General features: G+C 57.2%; 8 protein-coding genes across 8 annotated transcripts; 4 read left to right on the plus strand and 4 right to left on the minus strand.

Moving 5' to 3' along the window:
- Positions 1-438: 438 nt before the first annotated feature.
- On the plus strand, positions 439-3630 carry LOZ57_000020 (uncharacterized protein; the record flags this gene model as incomplete). Its single annotated transcript, XM_049249128.1, has 1 exon — positions 439-3630. One exon carries the CDS (start codon positions 439-441, stop codon positions 3628-3630), a length of 3192 nt encoding a protein of 1063 aa, XP_049111322.1.
- A 754-nt stretch (positions 3631-4384) lies between these two features.
- LOZ57_000021 (uncharacterized protein) lies at positions 4385-6916 on the plus strand (the record flags this gene model as incomplete). The annotated part of the gene is made up of 4 exons (XM_049249129.1): positions 4385-4530; positions 4583-5147; positions 5207-5392; positions 5444-6916. 4 exons carry the CDS (start codon positions 4385-4387, stop codon positions 6914-6916), a joined length of 2370 nt encoding a protein of 789 aa, XP_049111323.1.
- A 557-nt stretch (positions 6917-7473) lies between these two features.
- Positions 7474-8880, plus strand: CIA1 (Cytosolic iron-sulfur protein assembly protein; the record flags this gene model as incomplete). The annotated part of the gene is made up of 1 exon (XM_049249130.1): positions 7474-8880. One exon carries the CDS (start codon positions 7474-7476, stop codon positions 8878-8880), a length of 1407 nt encoding a protein of 468 aa, XP_049111324.1.
- Positions 8881-9145: 265 nt separating this feature from the next.
- Positions 9146-11257, minus strand: KEX1 (Cell death protease; the record flags this gene model as incomplete). Its single annotated transcript, XM_049249131.1, has 3 exons — positions 9146-10594; positions 10648-11008; positions 11076-11257. 3 exons carry the CDS (start codon positions 11255-11257, stop codon positions 9146-9148), a joined length of 1992 nt encoding a protein of 663 aa, XP_049111325.1.
- A 740-nt stretch (positions 11258-11997) lies between these two features.
- LOZ57_000024 (uncharacterized protein) lies at positions 11998-12888 on the minus strand (the record flags this gene model as incomplete). The annotated part of the gene is made up of 5 exons (XM_049249132.1): positions 11998-12054; positions 12116-12234; positions 12284-12394; positions 12454-12471; positions 12555-12888. 5 exons carry the CDS (start codon positions 12886-12888, stop codon positions 11998-12000), a joined length of 639 nt encoding a protein of 212 aa, XP_049111326.1.
- Positions 12889-14559: 1671 nt separating this feature from the next.
- LOZ57_000025 (uncharacterized protein) lies at positions 14560-15262 on the plus strand (the record flags this gene model as incomplete). Its single annotated transcript, XM_049249133.1, has 3 exons — positions 14560-14595; positions 14671-14754; positions 14837-15262. The coding sequence occupies 3 exons, from the start codon at positions 14560-14562 to the stop codon at positions 15260-15262; spliced, it is 546 nt and encodes a 181-aa protein (XP_049111327.1).
- Positions 15263-16651: 1389 nt separating this feature from the next.
- LOZ57_000026 (uncharacterized protein) lies at positions 16652-18019 on the minus strand (the record flags this gene model as incomplete). Its single annotated transcript, XM_049249134.1, has 2 exons — positions 16652-17437; positions 17498-18019. The coding sequence occupies 2 exons, from the start codon at positions 18017-18019 to the stop codon at positions 16652-16654; spliced, it is 1308 nt and encodes a 435-aa protein (XP_049111328.1).
- Positions 18020-19400: 1381 nt separating this feature from the next.
- Positions 19401-21280, minus strand: LOZ57_000027 (uncharacterized protein; the record flags this gene model as incomplete). The annotated part of the gene is made up of 2 exons (XM_049249135.1): positions 19401-20623; positions 20689-21280. 2 exons carry the CDS (start codon positions 21278-21280, stop codon positions 19401-19403), a joined length of 1815 nt encoding a protein of 604 aa, XP_049111329.1.
- Positions 21281-21433: the final 153 nt, after the last annotated feature.

The raw sequence follows: 21433 nt of genomic DNA on the forward strand, positions 1-21433 counted from the left end.
CTTGCCCGGTTTCATCCTTCGTCCTCTCTCCCCCTCATCCACAACCCCCGACGGCGCACTCCGTAGCCGCCTTCGCGATTCGATTCGACTGTTCGTTGGCTGTTGTTTGCTGCTGCATGCTAGCCAAGGCTGGTGACGCTGCCCAGGCCTGCCACCCAGCCCAGCACCACCGTGTTTGTTCAGCTGAAACAGCCATCTCACCACCTGCTGCAAAACACTCGGCCACCTCCTCTACCCCCGGGCGCTGCTACTGCATCGTCGACAGGCATCCATCCGCCTTCATCATCACGACTGCGACCCTGACTACACTCGCGAGACATTTTGCTTGACCCTCGCTTCCCGGGTGGAGCCCACCACCACCACCACCACCACCTCCTCCTCCTCTTTCTCCTCTTCCTCCTGCTCGCCATCCTCCTCCCAACCTAGGCACGGCAGGGCATGCTGACCCGCCGGTTCTCCGACGGGGAGACCGGCCAGGAGCCCGCCGCGGAGGATCGCAGCACCGCAGCTGGCCCCGCCAAGCAGCACCACAATACTCACGACGACCACAGCAACGACAACAACAAGAACGACCAGGATACCGACATCGACATCGACATGATTCCCGACGACCCGGCCAGCTCCGCCCCGCTCCGCCTGCCGCCACACCTGATCGCCCGGCTGTACCCCATCCCAGCCGACCGCCCGCGCCGCCGGCCCTCGGCCGCATCCTCGTCCTCGCGCCGCAGCTCCATCTCATCGCTGCACTCCAGCCGCTCGGGCCACGGCAGCACTGCCGCGGGGGGCACGCGGCCGCGCGACCCGCTGGTGCAGCACCTGCGGCGGGCGTCGATCCTCGAGTCTCGTAAAGCACGCCTGGCCGACCGGGCGGCGCACGTAGAGCGAGTGCGGCTGCGCGCCGCCGCCGCAGCAGCAACCGCGGCGGCGGGCGGCGGTCCCGACGGCCATCGCAGCACGATCAAGCAGGAACGCGCCGCGGCGGCGCAGCTGGCGCGCGAGAAGCTGCTGGCGGACATCGCGGCGCGCGGCGAGGAGGAGGTGCGCCGTGCCAAGCAGAAGGCCGAGGCCATGCGTGAGCGTCGGGCTGCGGAGCATGCGCGCCTGCGCCTCGAGAAGCAGGAGAAGTTCGCTGAGGTCGAGCGCCGGCGCCGCTTGTATCAGCAGCAGCCGCCGGGGCGGCGTGCGCGGCGGACTAGCTCGGCGGAGCGCAAGGGCGGGGCAACGACGACAACAGCGATGGTGGGCGTGGCGGCGGCGGCGGCGGCGACGACGGCACCCCAGCGGAGGAGCGCGATGGGCCAGCGGGAGGCCGTGGGCGTGGTGCAGCGGGCGTGGCGGCACTGGCGCGCGCGTCGGGCCATGCAGGCGTTCCAGGCGCTGGACCTGCGGCTGGCGCGGCTCGGCGGGATGAGCTTTGAGGCCGTGGGCGCGCTGCTGGCGGAGGAGCGCGTGCTGGCGGCCACGGGCCGTGTGCTGCGGCTGTGCGGCTTGCTGGACGCGGCGGAGGGCGTGCCGGGCGAGCGCGGGGCCGTGCGGGTGTTCCTCAGCAGCTTCTTGATCCTGGCGCACCCGGCGCAGGTGCTCAACCACGGCCGCACCAGCAGCAGCACCAGCAGCGGCGGCGGTGAGGAGGAGCAGGAACAGGAGCACGACCTGCTGTCCAAGGCGCAGGACCTGCTGGTGGCGTTCGAGCAGGCGGTGGCGCCGCTGGCCACGGCGGGGCTGTCACCAGCAGCACCCAGCACGCACGACGACGATGATGACGACGACGACGACGCGGGGCTGTTACAACCGCCGCTCACGCAGCAATTCCACACGTTCAGCGCGGCGTTCCACGCGTGGAAGGCGCACGACTCGACGGTGCTGGTGGCCATCATGGTCGCGCAGTTCGTCGAGCTGGACCTGATCTGGCAGACGGTGCAGGACGACCGCGCCGGCGGCGTGGCCGACGACTACCGCCGCGGCATCCGCCACAACCAGATCCTGCTGCTCGCCCGGCTCAAGCGCCTGGCCGGCGCGGAGCCCGCCATGGACCGCGTGCGCCAGGCCGTGCGCCAGGCCCGCCGTGAACGCCGCCGCCAGCAGCAGGGAGCTTCATCGTCATCGTCACAGCAGCAGCAGGCGATCCCGCGCGCGGTGACGGAGATGCGCACGCACGGCGAGGACGCGCCGGGGGCGGTGGCAGCAGCAGCAGCAGCGGAGGAGAGCCCGACGCCGCTGGGCGAGGTGTTTGCGGCGGAGGCGGCGCTGGCGCAGGAGCAGCAGGAGCAGGAGGATAAGGATGCCCGGAGCCCGCCGGAGCAGTTCATCCAGCTGCTCACGGCCTTGCCCGACAACCGCACGCTGGTGCACGAGCTGCTGATCGACCGGGCGTACACCATCGACGAGGCGTCGTACACGGCGGTGCGGCGCGACGTCATGCAGCAGGTGTGCGGGCTGATGCGGCGCGACGCCGGGGGACGCACCGGCAGCCAGGCGGCGAGCACGGACTGGACGGTGGCCATGGCGACGGCGATCCGCGCGCGGCTGCTGCAGCCACTGTCCCCGGGCAGCGGGCTGCACGCGCTGATCCACGACACGCTGGACCCGGCGGCGGTGCGGGCGCAGTGCGCGGCCGGTGCGTTCAGCTACCGCGCGCTGTTTGGGTTCGTGGCGGGCGTGCTGCCGCGGCTGTGCGCGCCGGTGCGCGACGCCGCGGTGCAGGCGTTTGCCGACGACAACGACAACGACAACGAGGATGCCATTGCGCGGCTGGCGCGGCTGATGGGCGTGCTGGACCTGCTGGCGCTCGACCACACCAACTTCCTGCTGCAGCTGGCGGCGCCGCAGCTGCTGCGCGACGGGCCGGCGTACGAGCGGCGGGCGTTTGCACGCGACGTGCGCGACGGCACGGTCAGCCTGGAGCGCACGCGGCGGTTCTGGGCGCGCAGCCGGCGCGCGCTGGTCGACGAGGCGCGGCGGCGGGACGCAACGACCGCAGACGAGAGGCCCGCAGCGGCCAAGATCTACGCGCACGGGCTGGTCGGGCTGGTGCTGGGCAGCGGCAGCGGTGGTGATGGGCCGCGGCTGTCGCGCTGCGCAGTGCCGGAGACGCTGGACCGCGACTACGCGCGGCTGGGCCGGCTGGCGGCGCAAGGGTGGCGGCTGGCGGCGGCGGGCGCGGTGCTGGTGGGCGCGAAGACGGGGCTGAAGCGCGACGTGCGCGCCAGCTGGGCCGCGGAGGCCGAGCGGCTGCTGCGGCTGGACTGGGCGGCTGTCAGCGCCGCGCGCGTGCTGGCCGTCGTCGAGGCCACCCGGCCCATGCCCGCTGCCGCCCGCGGCCTGCTGCTGGCCACCATCCGTCGCGTGCAGGCGGGCGTGCTCGCCGCTAGTAGTAGTAGTAGTAGTACGTCGACGACAACAGACCCCGTGGCGCGGCTGCTGCAGGCACGGCTGCGCGCGCATGTGCTGGCACGACTGAGCGCAACCAGCGCGGGCGAGCGAGTGCGCGCGGCCAGCACGGCCAGCGAGTCTCTGGCGGCCGCGGGGCTGCCGGAGTTCGTGGGCGCGGTGGGCGCGCTGGTGGGCGAGCTGGAGCGCGTGCGGGACGTGGACTGGGCGAGCCACGCCGAGTGGTACGGGCTGGAGTAGTTAGTGGACACGGGTTGAATATTGGTTCTTGTGTATGATTAGTTGTGTGCTCGTTTGGCGGTCTGCTCTGCATGCGGGCGTAGTGTATTCTACTCTCGCGGTGCCCGTATTCGACTATCGTTTTCTGACTGGTTGAGTGTGACTCGTCGCCGCGGTCGTTCAGCGTTAGCTGTCTGCATTTGTGCGAGTTAAAACTAACGTAGTTACTACTTGCTACTATCGCTCGCCCCGGCAAACCTAATCGCCCGCCTCTTCCCTGCGCGTCGGCAATCTATCTGACACCAACCCTAACTCGCTCTCCCGACTAAACACTCGCCCGGCGTGCTGCCCGCGCCCAGCCTGGCAGCGCTGGCTCGCTGGCTCGCTCGCTCCAGCGTGGCCCGCCCACGGGCTGCCGATCCCCACCGCCGCTCGCCGCCACCACCACCTCTGCGACCGCCTAACGAACTCAGCGTGGCCGCTAGCTACCACGACTAACTTACTTCCCTTAACCCCTACGCGCCCCCCCCCGCCGCCCCCCTCGCCCCCCCGCCCAGCGCCCCAAGCCAGCCAGGAACCGGCCCACCGTCGCCCGTGGAACCAGCGCTCGCCTGTCACTTTCTCGGGCCCTGTCCTGTCCTGCGTGTTCCTCCGCCGTGGCTTGTCTTTTTTACTCTCTTCTCTTCTCCTCTTCCCTCTTTATCTCTCTCGTCTCTCTCTCTCTGTTTCCTTTTTTCCTTTCCGTTTCTTTTCCTTGTTTGTTTCGTTTCACACCATGTCGTCGCACGCCGTCAACGAGCTGGTGCCTGTCTCGTACAGCGCCGGCTTCATCGTGCTGTCGTACATCGTCAGTCTGGCCGGCTGCGCGACCTGCCTCGAGCTGCTGCACCGTCGCACCGCCCGCTTCGGCCTGTACAACTGGTCCGTCTGCTCTCTCATACCCATCCTGTCCCCCCCTGCTGACCATCCCCAGGTACCTCCTGCTCTCCGCCGCCGTGTGCATGGGCGGCATTGGCATCTGGTGCATGCACTTCATCGGCAACCGCGCCACCATCCTGCAGGGCCACAACACCACCTACCAGATCTCCTACTCATCCGCCTTCACCGCCGTGTCCTTCTTCCTGCCCATCGTCGTGCTCGTCGTGGCCTTCTACTTCATCGGCGCCAGCGACCGCGCCGAGATCTGGTACATCATCTCCACCGGCGCCCTCACCGGCGTCGCCGTCTGCGGCATGCACTATGTCGGCCAGCTCGGTATCGCCAACTTCTACTGCTCCTACCGCCCCGCCAACGTCGTCGGTGCCGCCATCATCGCCGTCTCCGCCAGTATCACCGCCCTCGGTGTCTTCTTCCGCATGCGCGCCTCGTGGACCAACAGCTGGTGGAAGCGTCTGATCAGTGCCACCATCCTCGCCATTGCCGTCTCCGGCATGCACTGGACCGCCACCGTCGGCACCTACTACCGTCTCAAGAACGAGCTGATCGATCCCTCCGGCCAGCTGTCGTCCAGCCAGACCGTCATCGTCTGCACCACCCTGGTAAGTTGTGTGGCCTGAACCCTCGTTTTTGATATGTGTGGCGTCGGCTAACGGCTCAGTCCTGCGCCGCCTGTGCGTTCCTCATCACCCTCGCCGTCATCACCAACCGCCAGCACCAGCGCCTCGCCCACCGCGTGCGCCAGCTCGTGCTGGCCCCCGCCTTCTTCGACCCCTCCGGCGGCCTCATGGTCTCGCCCGAGGGTTTGCTGCCCACTCAGAAGATCACCGACAAATACGTGCCTCGGGTAGGTCACTCACCTGTACAAGCTCTAGCCCACCCCACTAACCTCCAACAGACCTTCTCCGATGACAAGTTCAGCAAGACGCATCCCGCCTTCATCTGGGCGTACCGCGCCAGCCGCAACTGGCCGACGCTGCAGAAGCTCATCCCCGGCATGAAGTACCACCTGCTGGCCGACTCCAACACCAAGCGCTTCTACCCCGGCTACAGCGGCGCGGTCGACACCAGCGTCGACGTCGACCTCGACTTCCAGTCCATCTTCAAGGAGCTCTTCTGCGTCGCCGCCCAGGACCTGGCCACGCAGCTGCACCAGCCGCTCGACAAGCTCGGCGTGCTGTACGACGACGTCGTCATCACCGGCACGCAGGCCCGCAAGCTCAGCACCACCAAGCAGGACCTCGACCCCGAGGCGCAGACGCCGCAGATCATGGGCAAGGGCAAGTTCATCTTCATGGTGCGCCAGCTGAGCAAGGAGGAGTCGGCGCAGCTGCGCGCCAGCGGCTGGCGGTTCGCGGCCACGCCGCAGATCGCGCCGTCGCTGGCGCGCAGCATGCAGATCGCGCCCGGTGAGATGCTGCGGCACCTCGAGAGCATGCACGAGGCGGCGTCGCCCAAGATGATGGCGTCGGGCGTGTACCTGGTCTGCTTCTCGCTGCACCCGTCGGTGCGCAAGGGCTTCGACGTGCTGGTGCAGAAGGACGCGCCCAACCTGCTGCCGCACGTGGCGCTGCCGTTCCCGTCGGTGACGGCGCGCCAGATGAGCATCCTGACGCAGATGGACAACTGGTCGCTCAACCACTGCCTGCGCTGGCTCAAGCAGCAGGCCGAGACGCACGCCGACGCCGAGCTCAAGGTGTTCTGCGCGCAGATGTACAAGGCCTCCACGCGCCTGTCGGACATGATCGACAGCACCACCTTCGGCTCCGCGCAGTTCTCCGCGCGCCGCATCATGATCCCGTGCCGCCTGGCCGGCCAGGCGCCCGGCGCCACGGGCAAGTGCACCGCCTTCTCGTTCCGCATCATCACCAACCTGCAGACGCGCGCGCCGTCGCCGCAGATGTGCCTGACGCCGCTGCGCCTGTTCACCGCCCAGCAGCAGGTGTACCCGGGCGTGGTCGACCACGCCAACTTCCAGCAGACCATCCTCGACGAGTTCGGCTACTGCGCCGCGTACCAGGACGGCAAGGGCGGCAGCAACCACGCGCCGTCGTCGACGACCACCACGGGCGCATCGCTGGTGCGGCCCGGGCGGAAGAGCGATCTGTCGAAGAACGGCGGCGGTGGAGGCGGCGGCGCGGGCTCGGACGGCGACGACACGCCGTCGGTGCGGTCGCCGGCGTGGGGCGGCATCGTGGTCAGCAACCAGGTCACGGTCGACGTGACAGAGCGCGCGGGCCCGTACGAGAGCAACGTGGCGTTCGAGATGCAGGACATGGGCGTGACGACGGAGGCGCGGTACGGCGGCGTGCAGGAGACGTTCGTGGACGAGCTGTGCGCGATCTGCCGCGAGACGAACAGCAGTATATAAACAAGAAAGAGGGAGTGAGAGGGGGGCAGATCCTTTATGTATATATAGGCTTTTTCTTTTTTTTTTTCTTTTCTTGTCTAATTCTCTCACGAGGGAAAAGGGGGGCGGCGGCTGGGATTGCGTTTCTTTGTTTCTTTTTTTTTTTTGGGTGTTTCGGAGTTTGCGCGGGACGAAAGCCACGGGAGTTCTTTTGCTATGTGTTTTTGGCAGGGCTGGTCTGGGCTGGGTGGCACTCTGATGGGATGATTTAATCGAGGAGAGACGACTGATGCGTGTATGTCAGAATGTATGTATATGTATGGATAATAATGGAGTGTATATACCTCTTCGACTGGCGGGGTGGTGGGTGTGATAGAGTTTCCGCGCCGGAGCTTTGACGGCGCGAGTGAAACACCGAGCACAAACGCAGGCGAAACACAGCCAACGGCCTCGCGCTCTCACAGAGTACCTCCATGGTTAGCTTTCATATCTGCTCGAATATGCGCTGATCCTCAACCCACCTCACAACCACGACCACCACGGATCATCATCACTGTCTCCCTCCGACAGCCCTGACCATGGACACACTCCCCGACCGGCTGCACACCACCTCGCTCGCAGCCTCCCCCTCCCCCTCCTCTCCGGGACCCTCCCTGCAGCACCTGGCCGACCTGACGCCGCCGGCGCAAGACCGCACATGGGCGACGGCGGCGCACCCGCGGCTGCCGCTCGTGGCCACGGCGGCGGCCGACAAGTCGGTGCGCGTGTACTCGCTGGTCAACTTCGCGCTGCTGTCGACGATCTCGGGCGGGCACAAGCGCGCGGTGCGGGCGTGCGCGTGGAAGCCCACGGCCGCGAAGCCGGGCAGCGACGTGGTGCTGGCGACGGCGAGCTTCGATGCCACGGTGGGAGTGTGGCGGTACGACGGCGAGGACAAAGACGGCGACGGAGACGGGGACGGCGAGGAGGAATGGGGCTTCGCGGTGGTGCTGGACGGGCACGAGAACGAGGTCAAGGGCGTGGCGTGGTCGGCGGCGGGCCAGCTGCTGGCGACGTGCTCGCGCGACAAGACCGTGTGGATCTGGGAGGACCTGGAGGACGGCGAGAACAACTTCGAGACCGTGGCCGTGCTGCAGGAGCACACGGGCGACGTCAAGAGCGTGGCCTGGCACCCGGACCAGGACTGTCTGGCCTCGGGCTCGTATGACGATACCCTGCGCGTGTGGAGAGAGGACGTCGACGACTGGGGCCAGGTGGCGTGTCTGCGCGGGCATGAGGGCACCGTCTGGGGCGTCGAGTGGGAAGGCCGGACGGGCACGCCGGCGGACGGCGACGAGCTTGATATCAAGGGCGTGACCGTGCCCGCCGACCCTGCCCCAGCCTCATCAGCCCTGGAGCCTTCCGGCACTTCCCCTACTCCCCCCTTCCCGCCCGCCCTGCGCCGCCGCTGGCTACACCACCGCGCCCGCTGCGGCCCGCGCCTCGCCTCCTGCTCCGCCGACACCACCGTGCGCATCTGGCGACGCCAACCGCCGGCCTCGCGCCCGGCCGCATCCTCGCTCAGCACCATCCGCGCCGCCAGCCTCGACGAGACCTGGGCGCAGGAGCACCAGCTGCCGGCCGTGCACGCGCTGGCCGTGCACGCCGTGGCGTGGAGCCGCACCACGGGCCTGCTGGCGTCGGCGGGCGCGGACGGCCGCGTGGTCGTGTACCGTGAGCGGTTTGTGGGGATGGAGGCGGAGGGGGATGAGGAGGCCGTGCCGCGGACGGTGTGGGAGGTGCTGGCGCGCGTGGACGAGGCGCATGGCGTGTATGAGGTTAATCATGTGTGTTGGGCCAGGAGGGCGGACCGGCGGAGTGCGAGGCGGAAAGGTGTGTTTGAGGAGCGGACGGCGGAGGAGGAGCAGCAGGAGGAGGAGGAGGAGGAGGTGCTGCTGAGTACGGGGGATGATGGCGTCGTGAAGGTGTGGAGGATACAGTGGTGAGGAGGGATGTTTAATGGGATCGAAAAGGCGTTTTGGGGTTACAAGGTGGTGAATGGCATGGATGGATGCATGGATGGATGTCTGTTGGTATGCAATGTGTATGTTTATAGATGGTTGAGCACAGGAAGGGAGAAAAGAAACAAAAGCAGAACATTCCCATCACACAGCAGATGCACCGCGCCAGCACTCCCGTACATATATACAAACCCATGCGGCCAATTTCACGATAATAATGAGCCAAAAAGGCGGACGACTACACCGCCGTCTATGAATGCGACCCTGACCGAGCTGCACCAGCCCGATGCAACGGCTTCTCCTCGCCCGGCTTCCCATCCTCTGCCTCCTCCTCGTCATCGTCATCACTATCATCTCCCACTGAGTAATGGTCCCGCTCGGCCGTCGACAGCCGGCCGCCCACCTCCCGATGCAGATTGCTCTCCAGCACGTCAAACTCCGCCGCCGCCTCGACGTCCTCGTCCGCGCCCCGCCGCGACTTGCTCCGGAACCGCGGCAGCGAGCTGGAGCTGAAGCCGTTGAGGTTGGGGTAGATGCCCGAGTACGCGCCGCCGCCGTCAGGGCCGCCGCCGCTGCTGCCGCCCAGACGGTGCGCGCGGCGGCGTGAGCGCCAGATGAACAGCCCCCAGGCCACGGCGGCCACGGCCACCACCACCAGCGCGATCTCGCCGGACTTGTAGTACGCGCGCCACGCGGCGGCCTTGAGTTTTTCCTTCTCCAGCTTGTCGGCCACCGTGCTGTTGGGGTGGCTGCCGACCGACGTGAGCGCGCCCTGCTCGCCGTCGAGCCGCGAGTCCGCCGGGTCGCCGCCGATGCTGGTGATGTCCACGCCCAGGAACCGGTCCAGCATGTCGCGCGACCGCCGCGCGTAGTCGAACGGCACCATGTGGCTGGCGTTGTAGAACAGCACGTACGTCAGGTTGCGCGCCTCCTGGAAGTAGCCCACCGACTCCTTCTCGAACGTCCAGTCGCGCCGCGGCGCCCACACCCCGGGCGACAGCTCGAAGCCCGTGCCGCCAGACCACGTCATCCGGTGGATCAGCTCTTCGGTGCCGATGTGGTTGCAGATGAAATCTTTGGCGCCGCTGAAGAGGACCACCGGCACTCCCGCCTCGAGAATTCCCGGCAGCAATTGCACCGCGGGCTTCGAGTTTCTGGCCCTGAAGCTACTAGACACCGAGCCCGTGCATTCCTGCCAGCCCGTCTTCTTGTCGTCGTTGATATTGAGCGCATGCTTGACATCTGTGCGCCGGAGATAAGGCGTGATCTGCTGCAAATCCAGAGGCCAGTGCATGCCACACGCCGGATGTGAGTCCCTCAATCGGACGTCGTACATGTTGTAGCATTTTCCGTCTTCCTGCGTCACATCGAGAATTGTAGTCAAGACCTGCTCGCAAACACCAACGTTGATCAAGTCCCTGCCGCCGTTTCTATCCAGTTCAGTAATACACTCTGCGTGCGCTTTCTCAACTTTCTGCGTGGCATCGGTTCCGGTTTTCAAAAGGTGCTCTTTGAAAGCAAACGGCATGTAGGATAGATATTGCTCCACCGGCGAGAGCCATGCGTTTCCGATGATCAACCCACTAAGCTTCCAGGTACGTTTTTCTGCTACTACAGACGCTTTCCTGTTATGATCCAAGACTGCTTTAGCGATGTAGGGTAAGTATTGTCCTGCATAGGATTCTCCCGCAAAATATAGCTGGGAACCGTCAGTATGAAAAGGAACATGGAAGCAGAGCTGAAGAAACTCACATCGTCGTGTTCATACTGAGGAAACAGTTCAAAAAACCTTTCCAAGAAAATAATAAAATGGGCAGCCATCTCGTTCAATTCGTGAATGTAACTGTCGGTGTTGACATAACTAAATCCGGTGCCAACAGGCTGATCGACAAACAAAAGATTTGCAAATTCGTCCCAGGAGCCCTCGTTGTACACCAAGGTATGATCATCCTTTAGCCTATATGGTCCAACCTCCATCAAAGCACCATCCATCGAACTACAGCCAGGTCCTCCGTTTAACCAAATGACAGTTCGCTGGCGATTGTCAATGTGGCGATTCTGGAAGTGCCAAAAGAAGAGGTTCCCGTTGTTCTTGGGGTCAACTTCAATGTGTCTAGTAAGAAAAGTCAGCAACGAAACCAGGGAAGCAAAGTAGGGGGCAATGTCAGTGTCCAACCCACCCAGCGTGCATCTTAAGCAATGGCCCCTCTGGCTGCCCCGGTATTGAGCGAACGTAATACTCCGCTGCAGATTTCGTGGCGGCAAGCACCGAACCTGACAGAATGATCCATAACGAGAGCCATTGTACCAACGCCGTCGTAAGGACCGGACGCGTCCGTATAGAGGCCAGGAAGGAGAACATGGTAAGTGGACGGTGCCCGGTTTATTCTTCGACAGGACAGAGCGCCGCACTCAGCAAAATTGACCACCAGGTTATCGCGAAGGGTGCCGGGAGACCATGTGTGAAATAGGGGGGCCGTTTCAGGCTGCCGGGCTGGAGGGAGATTGGTTTGTTTTTATCGAAACAACTGAGCGTCAGGGTCGAGATCGGGCACGACACAGTCTTATCTAAGGGAAGGACCAAAGGAATTCTGCAGATAATAATAAATTCTGAAGAGACCGAAGAAAAGAGCACTGGTGGTGATTTTGGAAGGGCATCAAGTTTCGGCGTAATCGGCGCTGACTGAGACCAAGCTTGCTCGGGCCACATCGTCGTTTAAGATGAAACACTCGCGCTAGCTCGCCAGCGCCCCACCCGCGCATCATCGCCAAGGTATGGGCTGGTAACTTTGCCGCTGTCTAGCTGAAATTAACGTGTATTGCCGTTACGGGATGGGCCGTATGCGAAGCTCAGGGATCGCGCTAGTGGGCCGAGCGGCAGATTTTAGCGCGCTTGTTCACATCTATCAAGTGCACGAAGAAACAGGAGAGAAAAAGGCATTGCGTTGGGGCAATAACATTTTACATCATAAACTTTCTATATATCTATCACAGATTACTCTTATCATCATCACAAAGACTGCGTCAAATACATCTCTATGAGCAAAGGTGAAACTGTACCAGTTATGGAAAGGGGAGAAATATTCTCAAATTTGCGAAGCATCATAGGAGATCTTCCAACCCTTTATCTGCATCCTTCTTAATGAGATCGATCATTCCCTACAAAAATCTGTTATTAGAACCCAAAATTCAGGCCTGCTCAAGTGAAATTACGACTCACCTCCGGCATAATAGGCTCTTCGTTTTGGCCTTTCACATATCTGAAGGGCATTTCAGTCGTCTCATGTACGTCGAGCCGCAACTCTGGATAATCAACCCAATCGATCTTGTCCAGAGGAACTAGAAATGCGTTAACGAGAGATGCATGTCAAGAAGTGGCAGGCATTACCTTTGTCCTCGACGACAATCCGAGTTACTCTAACAGCAGTGTCTGTAGTCATCTGCTTTGGCCCTAGCCTTCTGCCGGCGTAACCTTTCTTGCGTAGTTCTGAGGTGCGATCTGGAAAGAGTTAATACGGTCGGAGTACTCCTCTCCGGGGATGTCTGTATACTCCGCACCTCGTGGGGGATCATCACCTAGCGGTTATAAAGTTAGCATCTTCCCACGCAGACGGTACAAAAGCATCAGGAGAAATGCTAATGGGGCTGTCATCTCGTACCAAGTATTCCTCCGAAAAGAAAAACGTCAAAAGTGGCCCCATCTTGCGGCGAGAGTTCTGAACTTGCTGCAGGGTCTAAAAGGCACACCCTGGGCTTTTCAACGGCAAACACCTCTTCAACACTACGGTGCTCCACCTGTAAGCTGCTCATCGCCGCCAAGTTAGGCGGAAGCCGTAACGCCTCCGGAACGGAAGTGAGCATGAACTTGGCGCCAGCTTTGCTGGATTCCTCGGCAATACACCCGTACTCCAGCGCTGACCATGGGCCGAGTTCCGGGTCGAGGTGTTCGACCACGTAGGTCTTTGGAGCCGACTGAGAGACCTCTCGGCTCATTTTTGCGTAACTCGGGTGTCAACTGCAGGTCGATCCGAAAACGAAGAACAGTCACAAGACTCAGCAGACGCTCGCAGATGGGCGCGAATTGCAGCGAAGAACAGACGCCGGGATGCCTGCGCCAACGCTAAAAGTGGTATCAGCACAGATGTCGGTTTGACAGGAAATAATATACAGTATACATATGGTGTGTGACAGGGTTGCGAAGGTGGAAATATCGAATACGTACACCGATTCGAAGCTACCAGCCCAATGCGAATTAAAGTGTGGACTGTGCATCAATTGTGGATTCTTTCTTTCCAATGATATCTCAACTGAAAGAGCTTCTTGTCGCTGGGAAAGGCCTGTGAGTTAACGCTAAAAGATATCAGCAACTGCAGCCGAAAGTTACTCTAGCTAACAAAGCAGTCCCCCACTCGCCATGTGAGATGAATATCTTGCGTGGTAGTAGCACAGGGAAGAACAATTTGCTCTTCAATTCTTGCTGCACTGTGCACCGTTAAGGTTAGATGCAGATATTTAGATCAAGTTATTGCTAGTTCTTGCTCATGCACTTCTATCTTGGTGGCAGCTTGCAGTGAGGGGCATGTTTAACAGACTTAACCCAGTCACATATGTGTGCATGGGACACCAAGAGAGATACCATGTTATATGTATGTACTTGACATAGATGCAGAGTAGGAAGTAGGCGATATTTCAATCAATTGCCTCACCCAGAGACCCCCCGAGAAAAAGCCGGCTGATTTGACTCTCAACTTGAATTACTTATAGAGTAGTTATGTATGTGGGCTGAAGTATAACTCTTTAAGCAGAGTCAAAAGGACGACATGACCAGATCTGCAAAATGAAAGGATCTCAAAAGAAAAGCGAAGATACTCAAACACTGACTGTCGTCCCCAGCGACCCCTCTCCTACTACATATGATTAGAATCAACCGATGCAAGACATAGAAAAATGGCAGACGACCCCGGAATCGAGCCCTTTGTGAATGCTTAAACTTGGCTTCTCTAGGTGATTGTGGCTGACAATCCCACAAATCCTGGACATACGAGCCCGAGACCTTGCGAGGCTTCTGGAGCCAAAATGTAAAGATGCTTGTGTGAAAGGCAAGAATTGACGGTAATAAATCAGTAAGGCGATCCTTGCCATGAACCAGTTGGGATGTCGACCGTGAAGCGGAAGAAACGGCTAAAAAACCATGATGAGAAACTTGCCGGATGGGTGGCCCCTCACTGTCTTTATCTCCTACAACTCTCCGTCTCGCTCTCTGCCTCTCTCCGGTGAATGCAAGTGTCTGGCCATTGTTGACTGCCTGTAATTAATGACTGAGCTGGGTTGTGCCTCTTAGCTAGCGTCACCAGCTGATCACCTTATCGATAAACTCCCAATTCACTAACTACCCGACGCCCGCACCCCATCCTCCACCACATACCCTGATATTACCGCAAACTTTTCCCAGCTACAGTGCCATTGCCATCTTTCCCTTGTATCTGTGGCTACATTCTGGCCCTTTTATTGCCGTGAAGTGTGTGTGTTTTCATCCTGGCCCACTTAGAATCCTTACTTCACTCCCCAACCGTTCCTTCAACAGCAAAACCACTGGCCAACTGCTGCGACCAGTAGAACAAGAGAGACCACCTCTTTTCTGCGTGCATACACGATAGCACAGCGATGAACCCCCATCAGCAGAACAAGATCGACGTCAACGTATGTCTTCACCACCTCCTAGCCTGGTTTTGGCGCAGAGCTTCCCCGCTAACCAGTGCCTCACCTATCCTTTAGTCGTTGAGCCCTGATGAACAGCGACTTTTACGACTATATGGGAAGATTCCCAATAAAAAGGATCTCCTCCAGAACAAACTAAAGGTCAGAAGTCCTGGCATGCTGTGTTTGAGCATCTGTTGCCCAAAACCCTTCCACGTACCTAACATTTAACATTCTCCTTTAGGAGCGAAAATATTTCGACTCTGGTGACTATGCCCTCAGCAAAGCCGGCAAGGCCTCCGACGTTGGAGTAACCAGTATCGGGTCCCGCCACCCTGTTCCCGAAAACATCCCCCACCTCACAGCCACATCGCCTCCACAGGCAGCCTCCACCCCAGGACACTTCAACGGTCACTCGCCCACCCACTCTACCGGGCCTCACAACGGCTTCCCCATTGGTATTGGCCGTAGCCCTGTCCGCGAAGGTAGTTTTGCACATCGAAAATCAAGCCTGGGGGACAGTCTGTCCGGGCCGAAGGACGAGGAGGAGACGCCTGAGGAGGTTCAAGAAGAAGAAAACAATCCTACAGAGAAGGAAAACCAGGCTGAAGCACTACCAGAGAGTGAGAGTCCTTCGCGAGCCAGAGCTAATTTGCCGGTTCGGCGATAGCCTAAGGCATACTCGGTGGGGACGCAGCAGTAAGAAATGGCGGTGATTGTGCGGCAAAACAGGACCGTTGGTGAACAATAATGTGTGGCTAAGGTCAAAAATGGAATATGAATTGATCTTACATTGCAAACCCTTCTGGTTTTGATCGTCATATTTCACACTTGGAATCTTGCCTGCATGTATTGTGAATTTCCAAAACTTCCTGCAAAATTTCCCGTGGTCTGTTTTTCTGCTCCCTTCATTCAAACAGAGTGTTCCTCTTATAACCAATATTTCATTCAATTTTTTATTGTTCTATTTTATTTCAGCGTTACTGGTGAATTCCCCATATTCCTTTGCTTGTTTCTTGTTGTATGCTAGTAAATCTTTATATCTGGATAATTGATGCTTGATCTATTTTCTATATTATATGCCTCTGTTAACTTATTCTGTTTTTGCTCTGGCTCTAATATCTGCGTTCAGAAGCCGTTTTCTCTTTTACAGTGTTGTCTGTGGTGGTTTCATCACTTCGTGGTCAACAGTATGCGGCCGAGAAAGTCAATGAAATGTATACTTCTGGGCTGCATTGGAGAGTATTGATGCTCTTGTCTTATTATGACTCTGTAATTACACATTGGGGGAAACTCGTAATGGTATACTATGGTTTACATGCCCGTTCGCTCTTGCACTATAGGCCTTATTATCACATTAATACAGAAAATGGCAAAGGAGGAGTTGCGGGTATTGTGTATGGGGTATATAAGCATTGATAGTCAAATTCATGGCGTCACATCGTAGGATGCGACGGTTGGGGAATTTGCAGTGTGGTGGGTAATCGGGAGATTGAAGCAAGAAAGAGGTAGGGGAAACGGAGGTATGGGATGGAATTTGGTTACATATGTCATAGGAGTTGATGGGGAATCGGGCTGGCTAGTCATTTAGAGAAGAGCATGAAAACACCAGCACCAGGCACCCAGTCGTACTATATCTTGGTTTGCCGTGCAGCGGCAGGACGAGTCGTCTTGTGATACCCTCCAATATCTCCTCTCCCCACCTCAATGTGTGATGATGAGGATTCTTGTAAGACCAGTGAGAAGAGAAAGTCACTGATAGTTTCATAACACCTGTTTAAGAATCGCATGTAGGGCAAGTTGATGGGGGTATATCGAATACTGGGTTGCGCAAGTAAGAATGTAAGGCGTAAACTGTCAAAGGTAAGACATATTACGTCTGCGCTGAATGCTGGAGAGTCGCTAAATATCTTTCGTCCGGGTAGGAAACAAGACACGCGAGCTGTGTGTCCCTTTCGCCTCGGCGAGAAAATGTTGTTGAGTATCCAATCCCGTTCGAAACGGTCCAAGCTAAACGTCATCACGTATCTTTCGTTCCTTCCAAGCGGCGTCTTGGAATTCAGTCTGTTTTCCAATGCCCAGCCAGGCCAGCATCGATATCGTCTTGTTTGCCCAGCCACAATTCGACCATGTAGAGTCCCATCGTGCAGCCAAGATTGATCCACCGCCAGAGATTTCCACCAGCAGCGCCATCGCTCGTCCACCACTCTCCCGTTGTTCCCATAGACTGTGCTGCAAAATGTTGCATCAGCAAGCTGGTGTAAACGGCGATCAGAATCGATGGCGAAAACCAGCTTAAGAACCCCAGCACCTGACCAGCACCATCAGAATCATCTAGAGATGCCTCCTGAGAGAGGGCTCGTGCGCCGGATTCTCGCACAGCAGGGATGATCCTAGTTGACGCGTAAAGCACAAACAAGCGATACAGGAGGGATATCAACACGGAAGGGCTGATGGCACTGAACGCAGCACTGACGATATTGAAAGCTGTGTGAATTATCGATGGTAAAGCGGACAAGGTATGCATTAAAGTCGTATAAGACGCCATAATAATGGGTGGGAGTGGTGGGAAATCAGGTTGAGATGCCGCTTCGGCCGGCGCTGATGACTGGTAATCGGTGAATATTTGATAGATGCAAAGGACGACGTAAGCAAACAGCAGGGAGCTTTCCACAGGGTTTCCGCGACCGCTTCCAATACCCCAGGCGCAAAGGAATACCGCACAGGTAATTGCGACACCTATCAAAGCGGAGTCGACGTTACTGATTTCGGGGAATTGTAACACGCGCCACAGAAAATATATCGAGCTTGAAATTATCGAGGCTGACATAACGAGAAGGCCAATCTAATGAATCGTGAATATGTTAGAAAATGTGCATAGCGTTCCACAAAGCACAAAACGTACCATCCAGCTGTCACTTCTTCCGCCCTTATTGACTAGCCATCTTGTAATCTGACCAGCGGCTTGGATCACTAACAGACTGCAGAATCCCTCTGCTAGCTGAAAGACAGGTGTAGACCATCGTAGAAGCCTATCCCAAGTGCCGAGCGAGACAGTCTCAATCAAGCCATTGGTGCCAAATAGCCATTCTTGAATCGAAGTATCCAGGGCCCTCTTTCCACCAAAAGTCCTTTCCACCCATCCACTCGAATTGTCCGAATCAACGGAGAATTTGTTCAAGGACCAAATGAGTAAAATCGGCACGACGAGCCATTGGGTCGATCGGACAACGACGATTAAGGAGTAGCGTACACGCGACTGGCTTGGGGTGGAGAGCTTTAGCACCGAGAAGAGGAAGTAGAAGGTGGCCAGCGAGAGGGAAAAGGCCAGACCGCAAGTTCTCCCACCGACATCGAAGGCGAGAGGAATGGAGAGGACGATGGCGGTGAGAAACAAGGCGGACGAAAAGAGACGTATGATCCACATCGACAGGAGAAAGGGGTGAATCCGCCAGCGAGCGCGTTGGATGCGGTGTCGGGAGGGTGGGAATCGAGGAGCAAGGCCGACAGAATTGTCCCTCGATCGATGCGCAATGTAGATGGTTGGAAGAGCTCTTGAGTCGTGTCAACTCTGGAGGTATGTAAAAAAAGGTGCTGCAGGATGATCGGCGGCGTGATTGCAGGATACCCTTGAACGGGGTGCCTGGAAGAACCGTGTCAGGGCCAACTGGATGGACGGGCAAGCTCTACAATGAGTTCAAGGGCGCCAGAGCAGTGGGCGATTGCGGGAGGGCGAGATACCTGAGAGATCGATGAAGCCAGAGTGGTCCAACCGGGACAAATTCGGCGGAAGAGGCTCAAGAAGAAATCGGATGGGTGGGAAAAAGAACAATCCAAGCAGAGCGCCCAAGGTTGAAAGGAATCACAACATTTTCAGTGCTGAGGGCTGAAGAAAAAGATAGAGCGATCTCAATTTAAAAATTACTTCCCGCTTGTGATCTCCAGGCCTGAAGACTTTTGTTTTGCGCAGGTCGCGATACTAATACTTGATTTCTCGTGCTCGCCGGCGCCAATCTTTAAGCTCGCCACCGTGGGCCCGCATGTTCATGGCATTTCAGACGCAGGATTGGGCAAGCATCCTAGCAGCAGACAGGCAGCCTGCACTATGTACGTGGTTTGCCAGCACTCCACGCGAGCAATTTCGCGAGCCACCGGAAATCCGACAAAGACGGCCTTGTGGCCGAGTTACTTGGTACCGGGTATTGCAATCGTGGCCAGCTGCTTAGTAACAAAGTGCGATTACCTAAGCAAGCCATGTCAATAAAGCCCGTCGCCAATGAGATCTTCGCCACCCAGGTTTGAGACGACCACAGAATAATCTATCAATGGGATACATTCCGTCCGCTTCAAGTGAGAGCCGCATGCAATCTTGCGAAGGTGCCATTCCTTTCATTTCTTTAAGATAGCCCAAGGCCGAAATTCATCTCAAGTTGCCATGTATTAATTATAATTTACGAGGAGCTTTTATTGATAGCTGCCTACCATCCTTGATGTCGGCAAAGGCTTGAGCGTTTGCTGAACACACTTCAGAATATCAGATGCATCAATCCAGAAATGTCTTCATATTCACTAAACAAATTTCCTATATACTCCATAAATACCATAATTCTGTTTCCAAATTGTTTTCTGGCAAGCTCTTCCATCACTACTCCTTACCAAGGTTCGTTTCTGGCTAAACCCCATCCACACTTTCTACCTACAAAAGCAAGGTTCCAAAAGAAAGAAAACACAGCCTTCCATCATTCAACACACATACCTCAAATACCTCCCCACCCCACCCGACCAAAAAAAGGCGAAAACTACTCTCTTTAGCGTTTCTTGGAACTGCGTCCGGAAAGAGAAGGGCCCCCTTTTTTAGGTGGCTGTTGATCCGTAGATTTGCCTGAAGAGCGCAGTTTTCTTCCTTCATCCGACTTTTCAGATCTCTCGGATTTCTCCTTTCCCTTGTCCCTTGAACGATGAGGTAAGGCCCGACTAGTAGGGTCTGCTGGTTGCGGTGCTCCTGACAGTCGCTGGGTATCATACTGGGAATGAGGGGTGTTGGAGTATGGGTTCGCATACGAGGTTTCGTCCGTTCTACCTAAGCTCGTTAGCTCTCTCTCTCGGCCAGCCCTTGCCGCTGGTGATGGTGACTGGAGCATATCAGAATATGCTCTTGTGTCATCACTTTGATATAAATATTCCCGGTCGTCAGTGGCTCTATGTTTATAGGCTGGAAATTCTGACTCTGGGTTAAACGACCTTTGTGGGTCTCTCTGGCTGTATGACATATCTGCGTCAACCCCAACGTGATCTTCAGACCGGGATGGGACTCTTGCACGTTCAAGCGCATCAAATAGCAATCCCTTGCCCTTCTGAGAGTCGTCTCTTTCATCTTCTTGTGGATTGAAAACATTGAATGTGACGTTGCGCTTCTCACAGGCATCCTGTTTTTGTTCAGAAGTAGGATAATCAAATTCTTCCTGAGAACGTTCATAAGGGGGATTTCCATGTATATCGGCATCATCCTCAATAACAACCCGAATTGCCTTTCCGTTGATTTTAACACTCTTGTGATTGGGGTCTGATCCTTCAATATGGTTTATGTCGAAGAGTATTGTTGCCCTGAACCTTAAGCCATCTCGGAAGAGTTTCAATGGCGACATACCGCTCATTCCAGTCCAGCCGTCTGGGGTATTTTGGTAAATTGTTGCTGGTGGAGCTGTACGGCGGGAGAGGGGTGTAATCGGCTCCTGATGGTTCTGCGTCTTGGACAATTGGTATGCAGCTAAGTCACCAATCCAGTGTAAAGGCGAAACCGGACTAGTAATCTGATAGTCCCCAGGGCTCTGACACTTGGAAAGTAGGTAGTAAAAGCACTGGCGGATTGAAATACTGCCACTCTCTAGGGAGCTGGTGGCTTCGATGGGACGGGTAAAGTACAATACTGGTTCTCCCCCACGCAGTTCCTGCCGGAGAAATATGGTATAATTGTATGTCGTTAGAAAGCCGTATCGCATCTTAAAACGTTGCATATATGTAACAATTTGCCCTAGAGAAAAGGCCTTTAGTTTCTTATATAGAAATATGCGAGAATCCGCTGTAGTAGAAACATACCAAAAGCATGTCGAATATTTTCATCGTCGCCAGACTCGCTAAATTTACTCCAGGCTGTCATAAGGTCATGTTTCCAAGGCGTCTTTGCTTCTCCCACTATTACCATATTGTGAGGAGTGTCTTTTTTCAGTTTCAGCAGCTCACCAAGATTTGCAGCTGGGCAAGAAACAGCGACAAAATCTGGGATATAAGTTCCATTACCAGGATAAGTACTCTCAGAAGAGACCTTATAATCACCGAAACGATACTTAAGACCATTGTGGAATGCAACTGCGCTTACAGGTGCGAGGGCATTTTGCCCATAGCGTCCACATACAGATTGCTCGTCACCACAAAGGTAATGTTCATGGTCAACACAGCCCGCTTCTTGTAACACGATATCTGAGTGAATCGATAAAAGCCCTGGCTTCATGTGGGCTGGGGTAATGGTGGCAGTGACGTCTGGTTCGATGTTCCATTTAGCCATCTTTCCGAGATAATAAGAGCCGTGCCAAGCGGTGCTTGTTGTTTGAAAATGCTTTCGAGTAAGAATATTGGGAAGCTGCGCGCAGATAATCTCATAGCCACTGCGATAATTGTGGTTCCGTGCCATCGTAGTATTTGTACAACGAAGAAGTGAAAAAATATACTGGCTTGCTCGGCTTATGAGGTAGGTAATGTACTATAAAAAAGGTATTGGGCAAACTGGATCTCTTGAGGGATAAAGTTGGAGAACAGAGGGAAATACAGGAGGAAGCCATCTTTT

The sequence above is a fragment of the Ophidiomyces ophidiicola genome, assembly GCF_022830035.1.
Source record: "Ophidiomyces ophidiicola strain CBS 122913 chromosome Unknown scaffold_1, whole genome shotgun sequence".
Classification (NCBI taxonomy): Eukaryota; Fungi; Ascomycota; class Eurotiomycetes; order Onygenales; family Onygenaceae; genus Ophidiomyces; species Ophidiomyces ophidiicola.